Source organism: Bidens hawaiensis, unplaced genomic scaffold (genome assembly GCF_021521415.1).
Source record: "Bidens hawaiensis isolate Kalapana, Puna unplaced genomic scaffold, B.hawaiensis_p1.1 tig00029115_1, whole genome shotgun sequence".
Classification (NCBI taxonomy): Eukaryota; Viridiplantae; Streptophyta; class Magnoliopsida; order Asterales; family Asteraceae; genus Bidens; species Bidens hawaiensis.
This window is the reverse complement of record NW_027494804.1, coordinates 176,335-195,253: the sequence shown is the minus strand read 5'-3', so window position 1 is coordinate 195,253 and position 18,919 is coordinate 176,335. Positions and strand designations below refer to the sequence as shown.

At 35.0% G+C, this 18,919-nt stretch overlaps 3 protein-coding genes across 3 annotated transcripts; 1 reads left to right on the top strand and 2 right to left on the bottom strand.

The window, feature by feature from the left end:
- The first annotated feature begins 363 nt into the window (after positions 1-363).
- LOC143578286 (putative galacturonosyltransferase 9) lies at positions 364-4,609 on the top strand. Its single transcript, XM_077061914.1, has 3 exons — positions 364-580; positions 1,740-2,900; positions 4,198-4,609. Exons 1-3 carry the CDS (start codon positions 404-406, stop codon positions 4,471-4,473), a joined length of 1,614 nt encoding a protein of 537 aa, XP_076918029.1. The 5' UTR covers positions 364-403; the 3' UTR covers positions 4,474-4,609.
- Positions 4,610-6,534: 1,925 nt separating this feature from the next.
- LOC143578285 (uncharacterized) lies at positions 6,535-8,543 on the bottom strand. The gene is made up of 3 exons (XM_077061913.1): positions 8,332-8,543; positions 8,013-8,169; positions 6,535-7,160 (listed from the first exon to the last, which is right to left on the bottom strand). The coding sequence occupies exons 1-3, from the start codon at positions 8,467-8,469 to the stop codon at positions 6,871-6,873; spliced, it is 585 nt and encodes a 194-aa protein (XP_076918028.1). The 5' UTR covers positions 8,470-8,543; the 3' UTR covers positions 6,535-6,870.
- Positions 8,544-9,004: 461 nt separating this feature from the next.
- Positions 9,005-15,024, bottom strand: LOC143578293 (uncharacterized). The gene is made up of 17 exons (XM_077061920.1): positions 14,803-15,024; positions 14,604-14,692; positions 14,412-14,512; positions 14,280-14,334; positions 14,108-14,196; positions 13,974-14,040; positions 13,810-13,872; positions 13,503-13,661; positions 13,292-13,385; positions 13,047-13,126; positions 12,883-12,958; positions 12,712-12,755; positions 12,530-12,597; positions 12,116-12,201; positions 11,855-12,012; positions 9,946-11,227; positions 9,005-9,279 (listed from the first exon to the last, which is right to left on the bottom strand). Exons 1-17 carry the CDS (start codon positions 14,912-14,914, stop codon positions 9,005-9,007), a joined length of 2,898 nt encoding a protein of 965 aa, XP_076918035.1. The 5' UTR covers positions 14,915-15,024.
- Positions 15,025-18,919: the final 3,895 nt, after the last annotated feature.

Sequence of the window (18,919 nt, the reverse complement as noted above, 5' to 3'; positions counted from 1 at the left end):
GGTCCCAATGACGTTTGAAGAACATGAAAAAAAACCGGTTCAACTAATGCTGGTACAAACCCAGTAACAATAATCTAGTCAAACTGTCCAGTGTTTACTTTAACAACATTCGGTACATTAATAAAAGTAAGTTAAAGCCACCGACGCGTAATGTGGAGCCCCCCATCAAGTTCTTCTTCTCCCCCAAATTTACACTCTGAACCCCGTTTTCAGATCAGATCTCTTTCATTATTATTATTATTATTATTATGCAGCAGCAGCTTTCACACTCTCACAGCTACCACTAGTCTTCTCAAATCTAACACACTTTCAAACCAATTCCACTTCACTTACATTTTGTATTCAATCTATACATTCAGGTACTGTCAACAACTAGCTAGCTAATCAATTAGTTAGATCGGCAATGGCGGTGGTATCACGTTCCGGCAGAGGCGGCGGTGGATCGGCGTTATCCTCCGGCTTACGGAGCTTCTTCTCATACCGGATCTTCGTATCCGCCATGTTTACTCTTCTCTTCTTCGCTACTGCCTCCGTACTCTTCTCATCAAATCCTGCTCATTTCTCAGATATTAATAGTTCTGTAAGTCGCCACTTACTTCTTTTTGTGTAATTTCATGATTCAACTATATGTGTCATTTTGTTATGTGGATGAGATCTGAGTAAGGTTGGATTTACTTGCTTTGAAACTGATATAGTTTGTAATTAGTTTTAGAGATTTTGGTGGTGATTTAGGTCAGGTTATGTATCATTGAAGCTTGATTCTTTCATAATTACTTAATTTATAAGTTATTCTGTTGCATAAACCAATTTAGTTATGCTTTTAAGCACACAAGATTATGAAAATATTAGATAGGTATTGTTAAATTTTATCATAATATGAAACTAATTTTGGAAGTCAAGACACAAATATAAATAAATCACACGATTACACATTTATTGGAGATCATTCAAATTGAGAGTTCCGGTTTCTTCACGCAATTTTTTTCTCAGTTTGTGTGATTTCCAATCAAACGTGCGTATTGACGCGATTATATATGTCTTGACTTTCAACATTTGTTTTACAACTTGATCATGAATTTTGACAATATCAGTCTCATGTTCACATAATCTTTTGTGCTTAAAACCGGAACTAAAATTGATTTTGCAACTAAATAAGTTATAATTTTTTTTTGTTTTTCTAAAAGAATCGAGCTTGATGTATGTACATAAGTGGGGACCTAATTTGCCACCAAAAACAACAAAACTAATTACATTCTGTGATCAATTTCAAGCTGAGAAAGTTGATCTTACTTGGATCTCATCCACTCAATAAAATCACACGATATACATTGAATTGCAAACTACATTAACAATAACAAAAAGACTTATAATAATAATCTAATTAACAAAAAGAAATATATGACCAAAGTTTCATGCAGAGATTTATTATCTTGGGCCACTTTTTCGGCCAATATTTATTTGCCCAAATGGTAATTCTGAAAATACTGAAACTGAATCCAACACAGCCTATTATGAAAGCCAAACGGTTTTCAAAAAACTGAATTTTCGGGTTTTGGTTCGGTTTGAGCCCAAAACCGACCAAAACCACAACCCATTTCTACATTTGTTCTTCTATCTAGCTTTGCTAGGTAAGAGTCTGTTAACTCTTGGATTAGCTCCTCTTAACTTTTGTAATGGAATTAAAGTATTCCTTAAGATGAAAAATACCGTAAGAATGATTTTCAATTTCTTATTAATAGGAAATTGAAACAACTGGAAGAGCATATATGCACAGAACATTTCTTGCTCTGAAATCAGATCCATTGAAGACAAGGCTAGAATTAATACACAAGCAAGCAAGTGATCATATTATGCTTGTGAATGCATATGCTTCATATGCAAGAAAGCTCAAGCTTGAAATATCAAAGCAGCTTAAAACATTCGATGAAATGGCACAAAACTTTTCAGAATTGAACCTTAAACCAACCTACCGAACCGCATTGTTCGAGTCAGACGAGCCAGTAGACGAGGAAATTTTGAGACAGTTTGAAAAGGAAGTTAAGGACAAGATTAAGGTTGCTAGATTGATGATTGCAGAAAATAAAGAATCCTACGACAATCAACTGAAGATTCAGAAACTAAAAGACACAATATTTGCAGTTAACGAGCTGCTAACTAAAGCCAAGAAGAACGGGGCGTTTGCTAGCTTAATCGCTGCTAAATCAACCCCGAAAAGTTTACATTGTCTTGCAATGCGGTTAATGGGCGAGCGGATTTACAACCCGGAAAAATATAGAGACGAGAAACCCAAACCCGAATTTGAAGACCCGTTACTGTACCATTATGCTGTATTTTCTGATAATGTGATTGCGGTTTCGGTTGTGGTGAATTCAGCTGTTAAAAACGCGCAAGAACCTTGGAAGCATGTTTTTCATGTTGTTACTGATAAGATGAATCTTGCTGCAATGAAAGTATGGTTTAAAATGAGGCCTGTTGAAGGTGGGGCACATGTTGAGATTAAAGCGATTGAAGAGTTCGCTTTCTTAAAAAAGGTTTACTTGGACAACAAGGCAGATAATAATAACACGGAACATTCGTCAATGTTGAATCATCTTAAGTTTTACTTGCCTGAGATGTACCCGAAGCTGCATAAGATATTGTTTTTGGATGATGATGTTGTTGTTCAAAAGGATTTGACCGCATTGTGGAAAGTTGACTTGGATAATAAGGTCAACGGGGCAGTTGAGACGTGTTTTGGGTCGTTTCATCGATATGCTGATTATTTGAATTTTTCACACCCGTTGGTTAAGGATAAGTTTAATCCTAAAGCATGCGCGTGGGCTTTTGGTATGAATATTTTTGATCTTGATGCGTGGAGGCGTGAAGGTTTAACCGAGCAGTACCATTACTGGAAGGATATGGTACGTCTTCTTTGTTTATGTGATATGTTACTATTGTTTAAGGTGTTTTAATCTATACTACATTTTAAAATTGCAGCATCCCGATTTGTGGATCTAATCATTTAAATCGTATATGTTATATGGGCGTTATTTTATGTAGTATGTCCTACATTTTTGTGACCTTAGTTGTGTTTCTAGTAACTAAACAAAATTTGAGTTGAACTGAGCTTTTAAGTTTACATGTTATAAAAGAGAAGTAGAAGGGCTAAATGAGGCAAATGATGAAACTTGATTACTAGTTGTAGATCCATTTGCTAGACATGTATGTAGTTTTAGAAAATTCAAGTGTGTTAGTGTGAGAGGGGTGGAGGTCGACAAGGTTAAAATTTAATTTTAACCTTGTTGATCACTACTTCTCTCATGCTCGCGCGCTTGAATTTTCTAGAACTAGATATGCGTAACAAAATAGATTTACCGCTACTTAAATCAAGTTACAGCCTTTGCCTCCTTTAGTCCTACTAACTCTCTTTTATAACATATATTAAACTTAAGTTTAGTTATTTTATTCTAGCACAATCCAAGTCATGAAATATTCTTATTTTCGACACAGCTTTTGCTTTGTTACTAGAAATACAACTAAGCTCACAAAAATGTAGAACATCTTATATAGAAATATTCTTATTTCAACACAACACAATTTTTTAACCCATATAAATATAATTTTAATTTTAGACCCAAAATAGGGGTCTTCATGGTCCGGTTTTGAAAAAAAAATTTAGGCCAAACTGCTAACAAATCGGTGTGTGGGTTGGCCTGTTATACAATTTTAACGATTTGAAAGTGAGTGTTTTTTTTTTCTTTTTTTTTTATTTTCCAAAATAAATAGTTATTAAAGTGATAAAATGGTGAAGATGGTTCATGACTATAATACACATGCGTGGCTACATATTCTCAAAATATAAATAACAAAGGTCAAACGGTCGGTTCCAAGTTTCAAAGGGAATAAACCCGCCAAATCCCGAACACCGAACTTTTTGGAACTCAAACTGGTTGACTTGCTTTGGTTCGGGCGGTTTCAGCAGATTTTGAATACCCCTATCAACTTGTTTAATATAAGAGTGCTACAACTCATGGAAAATCTTACATGCTCGAGCTCGGTTCATTTATTAGAAATATATCATTTTACTTATATAACTAATAGGCTCACCAAATGAAGATTGGGCTCGAGCCCATTGTGGGTCGGGTTAAATCAAGCTTTTAAGAAGTCGAGCTCAAGTAGTGATAACGAAACTGATATTTTTAATAAATCTTGAATCAGAACGAGGACCAGAGTTTGCGGAAAGTGGGGACGCTACCACCGGGATTGATGACATTCTATTCAACAACAAAACCATTGGACAAAACATGGCATGTTCTTGGACTAGGATACAACCCGAGTATAAGTATGGATGAGATTAATAGAGCTGCTGTCATTCATTACAACGGGAATATGAAACCGTGGCTCGATATTGCTATGAACCAGTTCAAGCATTTGTGGACTAAATATGTCGATAGTGAAATGGAGTTTGTGCAAATGTGCAATTTCGGGCTGTAAACGAGGGAATTGCATCCATTTTTGGGCTGTTCTTGCTAGCTGCTGTGTGTTCCTTGTTTAAATAGTGTAACGTTATTTTTATACATGTTTCGATAGTGTTGAAATATCAAGTCAAAACAGGCTTTGGAAACATACATTTTTAAAGTGATTCTTTTGCATCTCTTGATATGTTTAAGGTATAAGCAAGGCAAGCATTATAAGTATAAGTTATCTGTCTTGATTTTACTTTAGGTTTAAATGGATTGTTAATCGGCTTCATTCGGGTGGCATCTGAATTCCTCTTCGATAGTATCGGTCGGACCCATGGAACTAAAGAACTAAAAATCATATGCTACTTTTAAATTTCTTCATGAATGTATCTGGTAGTTGGTGCTAATTTTATAACTTTTGGCTGGGAATTGAGATGAATATAAGCGTCTGATTGTTTAAGATGCCAAAATGGGTTTCGTAGCCGGTCGAACTGTTCAAATTGAAGTCTGTCTGTTGGTTTGACTGGTTTGAGATTTAGGGTTCGGTTGGCTCAGCACTTTGGTCGTTAGTTTGGAACTTGGAACAATTTGTTAAACGCTTTATGTTATATTTATTTTTAGAACACACGGTTAGGTATGTTTATAGATTAACGATTAGAACAAAAAATAAACCGGATGAATCAAACCGTTAAAACTGTGAAGTTGTTAATCTATCGGTTCCGACTAAACCAACCAAGTAACCAACTCAACTTATTTATTTTGACAATTTTAAACTAATAAATTGGGATATACGAACATTTTATAAATCCTTAAATTTGTATATGTCATCATTTCAAATATGATTATAATAAAATATATATTATATTATATCAATAATAATAATTTAGCTTTTAATCAGAGTGATTGGGGTGCTGGTTTGGATAAAATTCTAAACATCAATCTTGTCCCTCTTTTTTTGTATTTTCACCGTTGGACAAAAACATGCCTAAATGTTTCTTTGTATATTCCCCATCGGATAAAAATCAAAAACATACCTAGATGAGTTAAAATTTTAATTATTATATTACACTAAAATCCAATTATGAAAATTGACGTAATGGCAACTCTTTAACATAATTGATTACGATGTCAACGGTCTCAAAATCCATCAATTTCAAGTATATTGTTATTTAATACAAATTAATAATCACTGATTTGTTCCTTTAGATGTAATCTTAGTTACACTTTTCAAATAATTAAAAGCTATTAAAATTTGATTTGAAATGAATGATTGAGTTTAAATACATAGCCATTTAAAATTAGAAATCATTAAAAGGGTATCAAACGGACTCCAGTTAAACTCAAACTAGCGGCATTGGAACCGCCTCGTCGAACTCTACGATATTAGATTTTAAGTTTTCACTTTTCGATTTATAGCTAGTAGATTTTCAAATTCTTGTAAAAATCATTGTGTATTTTTATTAATCATTGTGTTTTATTTTCCTTTGTCTCATTACATATGATATCTTCAATGCACATAAATGCTTATATGGATTTCATAAATTGTTTTATGTATTAAACATAACCCTATGGATATATGATCAATAATCAGTGACAAGAGAAAAATAAGAAATAGATAACTATCATATATATCACCAATACAAGGAGATTTAAAATTTTGGTTCAATAGTATCCGGCTAAAACGAGTCACGCCAAGGCCAATCGCGGACCATAAAATCTTTTACGTTCGCTCACATCAAATGAGTATCACATGTAAACAAGCTGAGCGAGCCCGAGCTCGACAAGGCTCGAGTGCGGCTTGTTTTGCCTTATGAGAGCTCGCTCAGCTCGTTTTGACCTAGGAGATCTCGAGCTCGGCTCGTTTATCATTTATTAATTAATTTATGTACAGTTTTAAATTATAATCCATATATGTAAGATAATATATATTATTTAGTTATTCTTAGTATAATTTATATATAATATCTTATCACATATATCATATACATTAATTCAAAATTATATAATAACTAGGCTTGTTTACTGTTTAGGTTAACTGAAGCTCGGGCTCAGTTATTAAACAAGCTTATTTCAATACTCAATCTTGGCTCGATTCGAGCTTTTAACAAGCCGATCTCGAGTAGCTTACAAGCCTACTTGGCTCAAGGGTCGGATATGCATATAACACGTTAAAAACAAGTATAAAATATACTATACAACACAAAAAATGTATCTGGTGTCACGTGCCACTGGACCCTTATGGGTAGGTCCGTGACACCAACTAACTTTCACTAATTCTACCAAGTACCAACTGTTAGTACAAAATTTCCGGTCAACATTCATACGTTGACTGTTACAAAAAAATTACCTAATGATGCAGTTACTTGTACATTATACATGTAAACTAATATACAAAAGAACAAATAAAATTACATGACCAAGAAAGTATTCATACCTGAGTCCGCAACTTGGTTAGTAATCTCTGCATACTCTCTAGTTTCTGGGCCAGTTGTTGTACATTATGAAAATGGGGATTGCTAGAATCTGATGTGCTTAATTCAGCCAAGAAGGTTTCACAGTTGGACTGTGAATCCAACAATTCTATCTCAAGTGCAGATATTGTTGACTCGAGTGAAGAATGTTGGTTATCTGGAGGTGAAACGGAAGTTTGACCATGGTCAATGCTAGGAGGTTTAGTATCTGTGATCTGCTTTCTTGGAGAAAACCTCTCTTCACTTCCTGTGATGGGTAACTTATCTAAACTGGCTAAAATGGAAGTACGTCACAAAATGTATTGAAAATATATGAGATCTTCTGAAATATTATATAACGACAACCTTAAGGGATGTCTATAAGAATGTCTTTTATGTTTTAAAATTTAAAGGGTGTCATTTCATGGTTAAACTTAAAGGTAGTAGGCGGACGTTAGTTAAGCATAAAAACCATTGAAAAAATTAGTTTTTGTAATCATAATTTGAACACTTTTTTAACTTTATCTTGGCGTTGGCGATAGTCGACAGGGTTTTCCTGACAAGTTCGCTTATCATTTCTTGGGTTATACTATTCTCACCCAAAAAAACTAAGATTAGGCTAAACATATACATCTCTATATGCTGAATGTACCTCCTGTGAGTAAAAAGTAGAGAGATGATGTGACAGGGGTAAATCCAATAAAAAACCATAGGATAGGGGTGCCATTGTTTTTTTTGTTTTTTTTTGTTTTTAATTTTCCTTTTATAACTTCTAAAATATAATGTTTTATATAAATTCAAATATTCCGTTGCAATGAGTTTATCTTTTATACACATTTCAATACAAGTTTTATAAAAAGCTGAGCCTTGTCAGAATTCATCAAGGCGGCTCGTTTTGTTATAGAATTTATATGAAATGTGGCTAAAGATAAACCCATCGTAATAAGAAAATAGGTAATCAGAAAAAAGAAAAACAATAATATCACACCATGTCACATCATGGGTGTATTGATTAACCTTTTTGAATGTTAATAGATGCACCCTTGTTTCAAAGTTCAAACTAATTCTTTCATAGCATGTCACAATTATCAAAATACATGATATAGAAAAAGGAAATTACCAAGGTGGTTTAATTGATTTAGTGTTGTCTGACCAACTGACCCATCAAGCTTAAGCAATTGGATTATTCCAGTTGCTATTCGCCCCAATGAACCAATTTCCATCTTGCATAATTCAGAAAAATGTTGAATTTCTTCCTTATTTACAGCCACCTCAATCTGCAGAATAGCAACAGATATCAGAAGCTTATAATTCTAATTGGTCAAATCACACAATCCTTTGGAAACACAGACCAAAATACTAGGGATGATAATTCCTGTCAAGCAACTAAAACACAACACGAAAATGGGTTCAAATCATAAACGGTCAACACAACTCACTGGTTGCTTTGAGGAAATTTTCAAATGTTCCAGTGCACAACCAATCGTGCGACTGACATCATTATCTTGAGAAAGTGCTATGTCAAAATCAAGATCTATCCCATCATTCGACTCTACTTTTGTGAGTGCATCTTCCATTTGCTGAGGTTTCACTATCTTCCAGCTGTCAACGCGAACCTACGACCGCACAAAGTTAAAATTTGTATCAACCGTAGGCTTGAAAACTAACCGAACGTTCAATGAAAAGTTCGTGAACCGTTCGGCGGGAAGTTCATTTATGTTCATTTATTTAGTAAACGACTGAACATGAAGTCATGAACATATGTCTTGTTCGTTAATTTATGTTCATGAACATTCCTTTATTTAAATTCGTTTATGTTCATTCATTTACGTCGATTTATACTCCTTAGTTTAAGTTTGTTCGTATACGTTCTTAATGATTTTAGCTCGGTTATATGCGTTCATTTACATTCATGAGCAGTTCATTTATACCGTTAACTAACAAACATAAACAAACACGAATATCTTAAAGAACGGACACGAACAAGAAATCTCTGTTCGTTTAGTTATTCATGTTCGGTTGTTTGTGCGATTATTGTTAAATGAACGTTCAGTAAGTTTACACGCCTAATAAACTGAAATACAAAGTTGGGAACTCTTACAAATTCAAATACTAAATACACACCTTGACTACTTCAACAGGATACTTATGTGATTCATTGTCATTTTGGCTTCCATTTGCTTGAACTTTAATACTCTCAAAACATGTGTGCCAAGATCCTATGTTTCTGTAAGAATCCTCAAGATCATTGAATATACGTCTTTCCAACATTACCTCCATGCTTTCCAGGGCAAATAGCCAATCATTCAATTCTAGTGATATGTTCACATCTTCTGGTGCACCCAAGCTCGGGTAACTACTGTTCTTGTCACCCCCTATACTTTCATCTAAATGAGAAATGCGTATTATTTAATCTGAAGAACTGAATAACAATTAATTTTTTATTCATTAAAAAATTATCCTTTTTTCTAAAAAAAAAGGATAACATATATGGAGGCCACCCGTTTATTAAAACAGCTTTACAGGCTACCCAAGAATGTATTCAGTTTTGAATTGTACAATACACGATTAAAAAACGTACCAGAAAATTATAAAATGGCAAAAATACCCAAGTGTTTTTTACATCAAATCATTGCCTTTTGATAGGTCCGTATAACGGTATTTTGACTTTGTTCTAAAGGGCATTTTCATCATTAGGCATGTTTTTGGCTGAAATTGGTATAAATAAGAATGGATACATACGTTTGTCGCCTATAAAGTAGTTTTAATATACGGGTGTTCTTAATGAGAAAGTAGAACACATTGGTGGCCTCACATATATTATCCTTTGGAAAACTATAAATGGTTAGTAAATAATAATAACATAATTCTTTGTGTAAAACAATTCACAAAGATTTGTGCATTCAAAAATAGACTTTGGACGTCCCCTTTAGCTAATGTTTTGTGTTCTATCATTTGACCCATTTAAGATATATCACAGACCCATTCAGAAGTGTATGGATCAAAATTACCACAGACGGTAAACATCATAACATACTGGATAAATAGCTTACTTTGACTCTCCCTCACCTCATTGACAGATGGAGGTGATGCTTTGAACAGTTTTGACAAAGGTCCTGTAGATAAACGCTCTAAACCTTTAGAAAGCCCCACTCCAGGCCCGCCATCTGGCCCTAGAATCCCAACACGGTGAAGTAAGGCTTCGTTGTAATTCATTCCGCCAGCAAAGCGTACACCCGCAATACAGACAGTGACACGTAAGCTATGCCACTTTCTATCTTGTGCATCATATGGAATAACATGCACTATGCTTAAATTCAAAAATGGAATCAAGTCTGTATTATTTCTTGATCTAACATCCCTCTTATTTTCCACCCAGAATACAGCTATCATTTCACCAGGCGGCAACATATCATTCGCTGCACAATCCACTTGTATTCTATCCCAGCGTATAGTTGATGAAATTGCCATTGCAGCACCCAAGGTTCTATGAGCAACTTGCAGTGATAAATCATCTCCAATAAACTGAACTAGAGGTGTTCCTTGAGTATCTATAGAAGGTTCTAGGAATTTCAGTTCCATGTTCTTAACTACTAAGCTGATAGCAGTATCAACAGGACCCTTTTGGCTAAAACTTTTATCATCAGAAGATTCCTTTTTAACCATCTTATTACTCCATTTATCTTTTCCGGTCATCGCCATTTTACCACTAACATTATCAATATATGAATAAAAATCCAACACGTAAAACAACTGCTCAATCGAAATGTTGGACACAAGTCGTTCACAAGCACCTCCTACTCTGACGATTCCCCCAGGTGGCGGAATGTTTCTTAATGGGCTTCCGTCTGACGTCACCATCGCGACCTGCACACAAACACCAGCCATCTCCATACACCTCCATAGTTCTGAAGAGTTTGATTGTGAATCATAACCTCCAATGGAATTGCTACATGTGTCCAGAGACAAACCAATGTGAGAAGCGCCAGCTGTCAATTTTCTCTGGCTGGAGTCAATTGGTTGACCTTCCCACATACAGAAACATGCAGCATCCATGTCAAGATTAAGCAGTCCGAGCTTCATAGCAGGTGACTCAGAGAGGTATAGGTTTTCAATATGAAGCCTTGCCCCTTTAAACAGGTTGTATTTAGAGTTGTCATGATCTGTTAAATGATCAGGCATTCTTGCCTCAAGTGGAACGGTAATGTTTAATTCCTTGATATTCAAATGAAGGGTGCTGATGGACGGATCAGGTGCTACATCATCAGGATTAACTATAATTCCATCAGTTAAAAGGGATAATATTCTTAGACATGATGCTTCTTGAAGATGAATCTGGATTGAGTTGCAACATATCACAGAACCAAAATAGTTAAATACGCATGTTTGATTGTTTATATAGTAAGGGGAAATTGCATGAAAAGGCGACCAACTTTTTTCATCGCCGCAAATAAGGGCAAATGTCAATGAATAGCAATATACTTTAGGTGGTTATCCATAACCATAATGTTTTTGATTCATTTTGGTCTTTTTTTAACAGGCTGCCTCGGTTATAGATTTTTTTACCCCTATCTTGCTTATTTTTTTTACGCTTTTTGTGCTATAAATACCAGAATAGGCCGCTCAAAAAGTTGTAACTACCAAAATGGGTTGAAAAAAAAAATTACATAATTACCAAAACAGACCACCGCATATATTGCTAGTATATGACATTTTCCTTCACAAAAAAAGCATCAAAGTTTTGAAAATTTTGATATTTCAAGTTAACCAATTTCCAGGCGTGGCATCAGGAAAAGTCAACATGGACAAAGTTAACGGGTAACTAGGTCGGGTTTATCTTAAAACTTTAAGAGTTTGATGGTGCATATTGCCTAAAGAAGTGGTTACGTGAAATAGAAACTCGAACAAAGTTGGTTACCTTTTACGCAATTTACCTTTTAATAATGAAATCAGTTGTTGTACCGTTAGAGGCTTGCAGTTGATCACAGTTTGTGAAGAAAATGAAGGTGGGGCAAGAGAGGGCATAAATAGTAGGGAGTGAATGGATAAGAGTGACATAGAGTTGTTTAGTCTACATTGCTGATCACCTAGTGGATATATTGGAGGACAAAAATTTTTGCCTGATAAGAAAAATGAAAATTGCCAATTTTTTAAATGAGTAAGTGGTGTTTGCACTTTACAGATTAATAAGCCACACAATATGAAAAATCAATCAGTTCGTACCAAAATCTGGAGTTTGTAGAATTTCCTCTGGAGCATTTTGCATTGACGGTTGCACAAGTGGGCATGGAGGGCGAGAGTAAGTATCCCTGAAATTAATTATCATAACTGTAAGTTTCATAGTTTGACAGTGACAAAAGTTTACCATGATCACCAAATTTTAATATGTGATGTGACTACATGTTCTGGTTCCTAGATTCTGCTAAGTCATTCTAAGTTATGCTGCCTATAAAAAAAGCAATGTTCATAGTTGACTAGAAAAATCAGATCTGTACAAAACTGTACTATCTAAAAAGATTTCAAATGCATGGAATCACATGCCACTAATGCCGAGTAATTAATACCATACCGAACATCAATACTGAACAGTAGGCAAATATTAATAGGATATGCAAAGGTATATTAATACAGGTATACCTTAAGATTAGTCCACCAACCATGAACTGAGTTAAGCATTTGCCAATTTCTCCATCAGAGACACTTGCCTGCAAGATCAAATGAAACACAGAACAGATTAAAGTGTGCAGAATGACGATTAGGGCAAAACATAAACATGTAACTCTTTGATATTTAAATTTTTAAGTGTTGTGGAAAACTACCCGAGAGAAAAGAAGTGACTGCATCAGAAATTCTAGCTGGAACCCTGGAAGTAGAGTCCATAGTCTTTAATAAGTGCCATTAATTTATAGCGTAGATATACCCGTATATAAATGTATAATTTACTACAACAGAAAAAAATAGACAAATTTCCTTCGTAAAAAATCACAAACCAGTATCTTTGATGCCAAGAAATATATGATCTATCATAAAGGAGATTAGTGTACGCCCTGCAGCTTCTGCTGATTGCTGCAAGAAAAGAGTTGCTTTTAGACAAGCCAATTAATGCACTTGATAAATATTGCAAACTGGAAAAGTATAAAAAGTAAGATTTAACCTGCTGAGTATTTGAATTCACATCTTCTCTGTTAAGACAAACATATAAGCCCATGAAGAAGCGAAGAAGAGCTCGAAGTCCTGTTCATATTTTGTATATTATAAACACTTAAATTAGTCAAATAATCTTGTATAACAATTGTTTAATCTGATATATTTCACCCATTCGACCCATATTCTTAGCTAAATTATGAATTTGACCCATTAATAAATAAAAATACGCTTAATCGGTAATCTTCTGCTAACCTGGTTCACTTAATGCTGGGCTGATGGCTTCTGAAACATGCACTTGAACTTCCAAACCTAGTGGGCAATTAAGCTCTGTCCTTTGTACTGTAATCTGATTATAAAAACAAAGGGAAGTTGTATATAGAATTATGGTAATGTTTTTCATAAAATGAAATTGACTGGAAGTTTGCAGGATATCAAGTCTAAAAGAGGGTTAACATTGTGTTACATAAGCCTCTCCAGAGACTCCATCAATAAACCGTTCACCACCAAAGAATACTCGTTTTGCACCGTCATCATCTTTTTGGTTAGAAGTCCCTTCCGAGTTTTCTGATAGCATATCAGGATGAGGCAGAAGATCAATAGATAGATACTCCCATTCAAGTTTCTGGTCATTAGTTGAAAAAATAAATAAATAAAACACTTTAAAATCATACATATGCATGCATTTGTGTAAACAAATAACATGCCAACAATAAAGAACCTAAATGCAAATTATGAGATATAATTTAGAGAAGCATTCACAAGAAAATTACTCTGAACACATAAATGAAGTTTTTGTTACAAGAGAACTCCCTTGCTGCCTTTAGGTTTACAACCTGTCACACGTAATTGTTGAATAATCATTTGTTTTCCAAGAAAAACTATTTGATATTATAACACATTGGCTATTAAACTAGACATGGATTTAGGAACTGACCTGCCAGTTCTCATTTGTGGTATACAGCACCAGATTGCGGATAGTAATAGATGCCATCGGTGATGCCCTGCATATAAATAACACATAAATAAGAAGAGAAATAACATTCTGTAAAACAAAAATCATAAACTTACCAAGTTGTTCCTTGAAGATGCCTACTACCACCATGAGTTTCAAGTAACAGATTGACAGTCTGTATTTGCAGTGTCATTCCATCAGCTATCTAATTAAAAAACTAAAGTCAGTAATCTACTCTCAAGAATCAAGTTTAAAAAGCTGCAATTAAAGTAACCGACATAAACTAACCTTCTCAGCAAATCCATAACCACTGCTTTTCGATGAATTAGAAGGTGCTTGTGCACTAACACATGAAATTGAATTTATATAATTAGTTACTACTACTCTAAACCTAAAACTAGACCAGTAATCAGTAATCACCTGGTTGTGCTCCTACAGTCATCATTCTCCTCTAACACCACATCGAGTTTATCGACTTGCACGACAATTGGCATGAGTTGCACATTACTCAAATAAGGAAGCTTCAAGCATATAATTAATTATATTAAAATACATGTACATATATAACAAATACACAAATGACATAACTAGTGGAGAGGTTAGGTTACACACCGCAATCTCGAGCTTTCCGGATTTGGCCATGCTTACGGTTATAGCTGGTGGCAATCCAAGGCTAGCGTGCAAAGCATCACCACTAATATCTATCATGAATTTAATTCAGGTAATCGATTTCAACATATTTTGCGTGATAATAATAATAATAATAATAATAATAATAATAATAATAATAATAATAATATAAAAGAAAGACCTAGATTGGAGAGCTGAACAGTGCGTCCTTGTAACTTGAACTGATCTCTGGTGAAGGATTTAAACCAGTATTTGAGAGTGTACTCAAGCGCCCTAGCCATGATCGATTCCATACCTAACAACTTTACGTACGCCTTCAAATGATTAATAACCGCCGGCCGGATCAAAGGCGGTGGTGTAGGATGACGTCGACGATGGCGTAGTGAGGCTGTTGGCCGTTATGTTATTGGATCTCGGGCCGGTGATTTGTGGATGTCTTCTTCTTCTTTTTCTTCTTCCAGTTTTACGGAAACTTTGCATTAAAAGGGAACCAAGCGTCGTTTACGTATGTATAAAACTTCGTTTTAATGTCACTATAGTAGGTGAAATTAAATAATGGTGTTATTTTTCTAGTAAGTGCAATGAGTTTTAACTAAATTTGGACATCAATAACTGTATTTATACATGTTATATTGATTACTCTTTGGGTTTGTAATATATTATTGAGAGCTTCATATCAAACTAAACCGTGTTTAAAATAAACCGTGTTTAAAATGAAGTAAAAATAAATAGAATATGTATTTAACGATTGGAATGAATATTGTTAAACTTGGGTTACTTCATTAAGAATTTGTTACATCTTTAGTGATTTGGGACTAATGCGAAGATAATATTTTGTCACAAATCAAATGGATGTTTTGATTTTGAATCATAAAACCATGTCACTAATTACATTATTACATTGATGTTTTGATTTTGGCTTTTTAAGTATTTTCATGAATCATTATGATTTTGTTTAAGCTCATAGTTTTATTTAATCTGACATTATGAGATTTTTATGAGACTCATAAAACTATCATTATTGTGTATAAATAAAATAATTTTATATATCTATACTATATTATTAAGGAAGAGTGATGGACAACGGAGGTAATTTCACAATTACGTGACAAGGACAAAAATGACATTTCATAGTTGGGCAAAAAAAAAAATAATTTGCCAATGTCTTGATTTGTTCTTAAATCGTTTTGTGCAACTTCATGAAGCTTCATGCTTTATGAAATTTGTAAGGCCCCAGCCCCGGTGCCCTACTTTATCGTTGAATTTACTCATAAACACAGTTCTAAATATCAGAGTTAAATTAAACTTTTGCAGAATAAATAAAACTTCAAATATTCATAACTTGTCTTTAAAACATAACTTAAAATATCTTATTTAAACATCATGACAAATCTTCAGATGTCAGTCTCTTTAATTCCTGCAACATGTCTCCCTCAAGCTAACTGCTTCAGTCTATTTACCTGCGTGCATACTAAAAGTCAGCTACGCTGAGTGAGTTCTAGTTAATCAGACAACATACAATACATTCACATACTTACACATATACGTATTCGAAGATACATATCACATACTTAGCTTGTTACATTTCTTACACACTTTCATTATTTCTTTCATACATACATACATTCATATATATTTTAAGGGTATTTCGCCCTATAACATTTGCAGATATTATTAGGGTCTGTTCCCTATATTCGCAGATATTATTAGGGTCTGTTCCCTACATTCGCATATATTATCAGGGTTTGTTCCCTTCATTCGCAGATATTATTAGGGTCTGTTCCCTTCATTCGCATATATTATTAGGGTATGTTCCCTACATTCGCACAACCATACCTCCATACTATCATTCATACGATTTCATACATACCCTGCTTTATCATTCATACATACTTTATACACAATTACATATTCTAACACTCACCTTCCTTGACGATACGCGCAATATCCGAAGATCGTTCACGTACCGACAAACATTCATTCATAACTTCGATTACTATCACACATATCATATATGACATACACTTACCACTTAAGGTAAGTGTATTAACTATTCACATCGAGTATGCACACAGCCCCGAAAACATAACAAGGAAATGGAGCTAGAATGTAAGGCCCCGAACCCGGTAGCCCTACTTTAGCGTCGGATTTACTCATAAACACAGTCCTTCAAATCAGAGTTTATTAAAAACTTTTCGCGGAATATAAAACATCAATCATTTGTTACAAAACATTAAAACATTAAATCTTTTCTTTTATACCATAACACAAATCTTTATATTTAAAACATCTTTACTTCTTTCTTCAGATGCCAGCCGTTCAATCCATGCCGTGTGTCATCCTCATGCTAACTCTATAATCAGCTCACCTGCGTGCATACTAAAAGTCAGCTACGCTGAGTGAGTTCTAGTTAATCATACAATACCATACAATACCTTATTACATACATACGTACTTAACCTCATAACTTTCTTTCATACACACATAAGTACTCATACCTTCATTCTTACTTACATACTTTCTTTCTTACCTACATACTTTCTTTACATTCATAATCATACGTTTTAAAGAGCCTTTCGCCCTATAACCTCACAGATATTATAAGGGTCTGGTCCCTAACATCACAGATTTTATAAGGGTCTGGTCCCTAACATCACAGATATTATGAGGGTCTGGTCCCTATCCTCACAGATATTGTAAGGGTCTGGTCCCTAACATCACAGATATTGTAAGGGTCTGGTCCCTAACATCACAGATATTATAAGGGTCTGGTCCCTATCCTCACAGATATTGTAAGGGTCTGGTCCCTAACATCACAGATATTATAAGGGTCTGGTCCCTAACATCACAGATATTATAAGGGTCTGGTCCCTAACATCACAGATATTATAAGGGTCTGGTCCCTAACATCACAGATATTATAAGGGTCTGGTCCCTAACATCACAGATATTATAAGGGTCTGGTCCCTAACATCACAGATATTATAAGGGTCTGGTCCCTAACATCACAGATATTATAAGGGTCTGGTCCCTTGTTTTCGAATATTAGTAGGGTTCGATTCCCTCTTCGTTACCATACAACCATACATCATACCTCGAGTATTATTAGGGCTCGGTACCCTTTCCGTAACCATACAACCATACATTATCATTTCTTTCTTTTATTATCTTTATCACGTTCATACACATAAACATACATATCATACTTACCTTACACATAGCGTTACAACCTGACAGTACGTGCAATATCCGAAGATCGTTCACGTACCATCAAGCAATCATTTATACGTATCATATCATTCACATAAGGCATACACTTATCTCTTAGGATAAGCGTATTAACAAACATATTGAGTATGCACACAGCCCCGAAAACATAACACATAAATGGGGCTAGAAACTCACCTGAACTCTGCTTCTTTTTCTGATAGCTGTAAATCCCTTCCTTAACTGAGCTCGGCTGACTGAACAAGTTACACGTATCAATACTCGCCTGATCTAATCTGGTGGCCTAGTATTAGCTTACTTTAACTTATCGCTTTATAAATTATTTTCTAACCAAACTTGGCTTTAGGCGAAGTTAACCCTCGGGCGAACTTAGCTTCAGGCGAAGTTAAACCTTAGGCGAACTTGGCTTCAGGCGAAGTTATCCTTAGGCGAACTTGGCTTCAGGCGAAGTTAAACCTTAGGCGAACTTGGCTTCAGGCGAAGTTATCCTTTAGGCGAACTTGGCTTTAGGCGAAGTTATCCTTAGGCGAACTTGGCCGTAGGCGAAGTTATCATTAGGCGAACTTGGCCGTTGGCGAAGTTATCCTTAGGCGAAGTTACGCTTGAAGGCGAAGTTCATCAGGCGAACTTAATCTTGCAGGCGAAGTTATCGCGCTGCAGATCTGTTTGCCCATAACTCCTTCGTTTCTTAGCCAAATAACTCGATTTTGGTACCCACGGAATCGTATGATCGGCGCCTACAAATCCCAACCATCAAATCGGCCTAAAATCGACGTTTTAGGGGTCCGATTTGGGCAGTTTGGGTTTCGGGTCCGGTTAACCCATCCAATCCTAACCATATTCAGTAATAATAGCTTTGTTGGATATGTTCTTACCTTACCAACTCAGATCTATCAACAAAACCTCGGGTCTCGGCTCCGAATCTTGATCGGTTAGGATGTGTGTGTATGTGTGTGTTAGGAGTTTTTAGGGTGTAGGGTGAGAATGAAGATATTTTGGGTTTAGGGGATATTTATATCCCTTAAATCCCATTCTCATTTAACCCATCTCAAATAATCCAAGTCCACAAC

Excerpts from the sequence above, each read along its gene's own strand:
- LOC143578285 (XM_077061913.1), bottom strand. The coding sequence starts at position 8,469 with ATGGAAGATGCACTCACAAAAGTAGAGTCGAATGATGGGATAGATCTT. Across the intron at positions 8,170-8,331 it reads AAATTTCCTCAAAGCAACCA|ATTGAGGTGGCTGTAAATAA; the intron begins GTGAGTTGTGTT and ends GCTATTCTGCAG. Across the intron at positions 7,161-8,012 it reads AAATCAATTAAACCACCTTG|GAAGTGAAGAGAGGTTTTCT; the intron begins GTAATTTCCTTT and ends TACCCATCACAG.
- LOC143578286 (XM_077061914.1), top strand. The coding sequence starts at position 404 with ATGGCGGTGGTATCACGTTCCGGCAGAGGCGGCGGTGGATCGGCGTTA. Across the intron at positions 581-1,739 it reads TCTCAGATATTAATAGTTCT|GAAATTGAAACAACTGGAAG; the intron begins GTAAGTCGCCAC and ends TCTTATTAATAG. Across the intron at positions 2,901-4,197 it reads ACCATTACTGGAAGGATATG|AACGAGGACCAGAGTTTGCG; the intron begins GTACGTCTTCTT and ends ATCTTGAATCAG.
- LOC143578293 (XM_077061920.1), bottom strand. The coding sequence starts at position 14,914 with ATGGAATCGATCATGGCTAGGGCGCTTGAGTACACTCTCAAATACTGG. Across the intron at positions 14,513-14,603 it reads CCGGAAAGCTCGAGATTGCG|CTTCCTTATTTGAGTAATGT; the intron begins GTGTGTAACCTA and ends ATATGCTTGAAG. Across the intron at positions 12,013-12,115 it reads TCTACAAACTCCAGATTTTG|GCAAAAATTTTTGTCCTCCA; the intron begins GTACGAACTGAT and ends TTTTCTTATCAG.